The sequence below is a fragment of the Zea mays genome, chromosome 7 (assembly GCF_902167145.1).
Source record: "Zea mays cultivar B73 chromosome 7, Zm-B73-REFERENCE-NAM-5.0, whole genome shotgun sequence".
In the NCBI taxonomy this organism is placed as follows: domain Eukaryota; kingdom Viridiplantae; phylum Streptophyta; class Magnoliopsida; order Poales; family Poaceae; genus Zea; species Zea mays.
In genome coordinates, this window is record NC_050102.1 from 18,735,160 (window position 1) to 18,739,262 (window position 4,103).

The 4,103-nt window shown below is 45.3% G+C and overlaps 1 protein-coding gene across 1 annotated transcript; it reads right to left on the bottom strand.

Annotated features, from left to right (window-relative positions):
* LOC100216939 (uncharacterized) lies at positions 1 to 3,799 on the bottom strand. Its single transcript, NM_001143322.1, has 3 exons — positions 3,080 to 3,799; positions 472 to 541; positions 1 to 349 (listed from the first exon to the last, which is right to left on the bottom strand). Exons 1-2 carry the CDS (start codon positions 3,770 to 3,772, stop codon positions 473 to 475), a joined length of 762 nt encoding a protein of 253 aa, NP_001136794.1. The 5' UTR covers positions 3,773 to 3,799; the 3' UTR covers positions 1 to 349; position 472.
* Between the last annotated feature and the right edge of the window lie 304 nt (positions 3,800 to 4,103).

Sequence of the window (4,103 nt, forward strand, 5' to 3'; positions counted from 1 at the left end):
AGTAAAATCATACACCATGATTAACTTACTACTCCGTTCTTTTTTATTTGTCACGGTTTAGTTTAAAAATAAACTCGCAGACGACAAATATTCGAGAACGGAACTATACTAAGGTGGCATCCCACCAGCTACAAAATAGACATAGGCAGTTCTGATACGTACTGCAAGATAACATATACCCCTGTGGTCCAACAGCATGCTATCCGTTACTCATTACTACATTATTCCAGCCTACACAAAACACAACACCATATCCAGATTATATACAGATAGTAAGTACTTCAGTTCCATCGAGCAGGCTCTGCAGGTTTAAAATATCCTCGGGAATCGGGAGCCTCCCACACTCGCGCTGCAGAAGAAAGCAGCAAGATTCGTAACGTGATCCTGATACCACAAATTGTAACTTGCACCAAATCGACAAGAGTATGGGATTATGTGTAACAAATGTGTAACAGAACATAAGGTCATTACCTTAGTAGCAATCCTGGCTTATGATTCCCTGAGTCACTGGGCTGATACTTACCGAGCACGATATGAGCCCCTGGATAAGCAGGAGTGTTAAGAGGTTTGATTTTGACCCACACGAGGAATTGCATGAAGAAATAACGTGAAGATATAAATTGAGGTGCTGCGTTAAGAAACCAACAGTACCAGTAACAGCTACATGGCAAACATAAATACTCTGAAACGGTAAGAGGCCAGAGCCCTTCATTAGGAAATGTGCCTACTGCATTCTGCTCTGGCATAGATCGTTACTATTTATGTTTTCATTAAGGAAGCACGAGAGATTGAAATAAAAAGGGTGAGTGAGCAAACTAATGCTCCCTTATCAGGTACAAACATCATCTAACAGTAGCTTCTATGACACAAACTTCAAGAGTAGAGGACATATAATACTTCACGAGCTATATACTCACTGTTTTTGCATTTTAATGGCTCAATACATTCCAATTCTTTGGAATATGTTCTTTGTGTTATAGCAATTCTCGCAATTTTTTCAAATGGATCTGTTCCAGGTACCTCAAACCTTGCATCAGTTAGTTATCAAATCTGGAATATCTGTTCCCACTTGTACATGTCACCATCAAACGTGACATGAGGTATGTGCTAACTTTCAGAATTGAAATCTCATGTTCTAGCTACTGTAATAGTGCATGCCTCTATGCTCTAACAAATCTAGAGGCGCCTTTCATGGAGAAGATAGTAAATTACCTACATGGACAAGTACTTTTGCATTATCCTAATCAAATGTTCAGCGAAATATTTAAGTATATATATTGAGAGAAAAAAAGAGAGACAACTTTCGATGATAAATCTAACAGTATGTTTCCATATAGATATTTCATACTTGTGTGTAAGTAATTGAACTGTTGACAGCCATTCAGCCTGTTTAAAACATTTACCTCAGTGCTTAGCCCCCCCCCCCCACCCACACACACACACCTTTAATTTATGTTTGCCCCCTAGAACAGGTTACCATCGTTTAGCTGAACACTGGTGCCAGCTTGTTCCTTTGATGACTCTTATTTGTCCACAATCCTTTTTTTCCTTCACCCATCCACACCAACAAAATCATGCAATTGATTACTTTATGTTAATGATTCTTCAATGACAATTTGTGGTACTGTTCATTGCAGTTAACATCTATATAATTAGTTTTCCATATTTGTATTGTCATTGAAAAAGAACAGTATTTTTTAACAAGCCTGATTGTTAGAACAAGCTTGCCTAAGGCCACATTCATGTGGAGACTAAACCATATTTCAACACGAATACTCTGAGCTATACCTGCACTTCAGGACAAAAACTGTGTTGTTTGTACAAATATATAATGGAGGTAAACAGACTAACAAAGTCATGCAAAAAAAAACTATAATTTTACAAATGGACTACAAAACCTTTTGGCTCCATATGTGTACTGGTATAAATAACTTTTTTTTGACAGTTCCCTTGCATCAGCAAATACATTTATGGGCAAATTAACAGATTCACATCTGATACAGGAACAGCCTAATGACAATAACCCATTATTGGCCATATAAAAATTAGATTCTTCTCACAGATAAAAATTGAAGGTTGATAAGTCCCTTTTATTAACATGGAAATGCCAAGCCAAAGAACCAGCAAATACATTTATGGGCAAATTAACAGATTCACATCTGATACAGGAACAGCCTAATGACAATAACCCATTATTGGCCATATCTTAGTAACCGGAAACTGGGAACTTGGCCACGTTCCTCGTTCCGGGAACGTTCGTTCCGTTCCGGGAACGTGGGAACAATCTCGTTCCAGTAGTGTTAAATCCTAGTTTTTGTAGCGTTCCGCGTACCACGTTCCCGTTCCTCGATCCCATCGATCCGGGAACCTGGTTACTAAGGGCCATATAATAATTAGATTCTTCTCACAGATAAAAATTGAAGAAGGTTGATAAATCCCCTTTATTAACATGGAAATGCCAAGCCAAAGAACTATGACACCAAGAGATATGATGGTGAACCATATTCCATATTCGCCTACCACCATGTATGATAGTCCTGTCCATATAAATGCTAGGAACATGTTCTATGGAATAAAAAAACTATTTTCCAGCTGTCCATTCCATACCCGAGCTATCACTGTCATGCACTTATGAATGAAGCATCCATACCACTAATTTTGACAATTCTTTTCAATCGAGATTCAATCACAAGTTCACAACTAATATCATCATTCACGAAAACTAGGAACCATTAAAAATGAAACAATATCACTATTAACATCTTAGGTGAACAAAGAGACGTCCTTATAAACATTCAAAATTGCAAATCCCGTTCAGCAATCCAGACCATTCAAACAATGAAAAGCGTGCATAAGCTAAGCCCAGAAGAGTTGAATCTGGCCCCTGATAACTTAACTCAAATCCTTAGATCTTACAAATTAATACTTATAAACAGATCCAACAGCTAAAAATGTTGAAGTTATAGCATTTCATGTCCTTAAGTGTTAGAAATCTCTAGCCCAATTCCAAACTATTGGTAACGGGAGGATAACAAAGTCCGTAACAATCTACCGCGAGAAGACGAGAATACCCAATTACCTTCACAGGAATGTGGAAACGGAACACCTTGATCGAGCCGACTACCTCAGATACGATCTCAAGCGGCACTGACCCCGCGGCCACGTCCCCGATGAGCTCGATCACGTCATCCAGCACCTTCCCGGCGTCCACCCACACCTCAGCATCCGCATAGACCTCATTCCTGGCCGCAAGCTCGCCGGACCCGGGCCACGCTTTGGCGGCCCCGAGCAGGTGTCCGCGGTAGGAGACGGCGGCGGAGACCGCGCGGTAGCGGAGCGGGAGGACGAAGCCGGGGTTGCTGACGCGGAGCCGCAGCGCGAGGCCGAGGCCGAGGACGGGCGGCTGCGCGCGGAAGCTGTCGACACGGAGGTCGGCGACGCGGGCGGCCGGGGCGGACGGGTAGAGGAGGAAGGCGAGCCCCGCGAGGAGCGCGAGGAAGAGGAGGAGCGGGAGCGCGCGCGCGCAGAATCGGCGGAGGCAGGACGCGCGGCGCGGGCGCAGGCGGCGGAGGCGCACGAGCATCGGGGAGCAGGGGGACGGCACGAAGACGAGCGTCGGGGCCGGCGGCGGCGGTGGGGCGGGCTGCACGTAGGAGGCGGCCGGGTAGGCGTAGTAGGGTTGTTGAGGGGGCTGCGGCGGCACGAGGAGAGGCTGCCCTAGGTGCGCGTGCGCCTTCTCGCCGTCGCCGGTCGCCGCCGCCGCGGATGCCATCGCCGACGCGGTTGCGGGAGAAGCGGGGGATCTGGTTGGGGATGGGTACAATTTCGTAGTGGGCTGGGAACTTGAGGATCCGGCTCCAATAGGAATTTGACACGCGGACGCTGCAAGAGTGATGGGGAAAGGATTGTCATTTGTCAGAGACCCACAGCCCAGGGGGACTTGTTGGCAACCGGCGGGCTGATTCTTTCCGTTGCTGAAAAACTGCACTATTGATCTGACCTGTTCGGGCGCCGCCGCCCACCCTCTCCAGCTCGGCCCATGTCGGTCAGGTTGGGCCCGTGGGCCGTGGCTGATAAACTGCATGGTTAAAGAAATTTCAAAA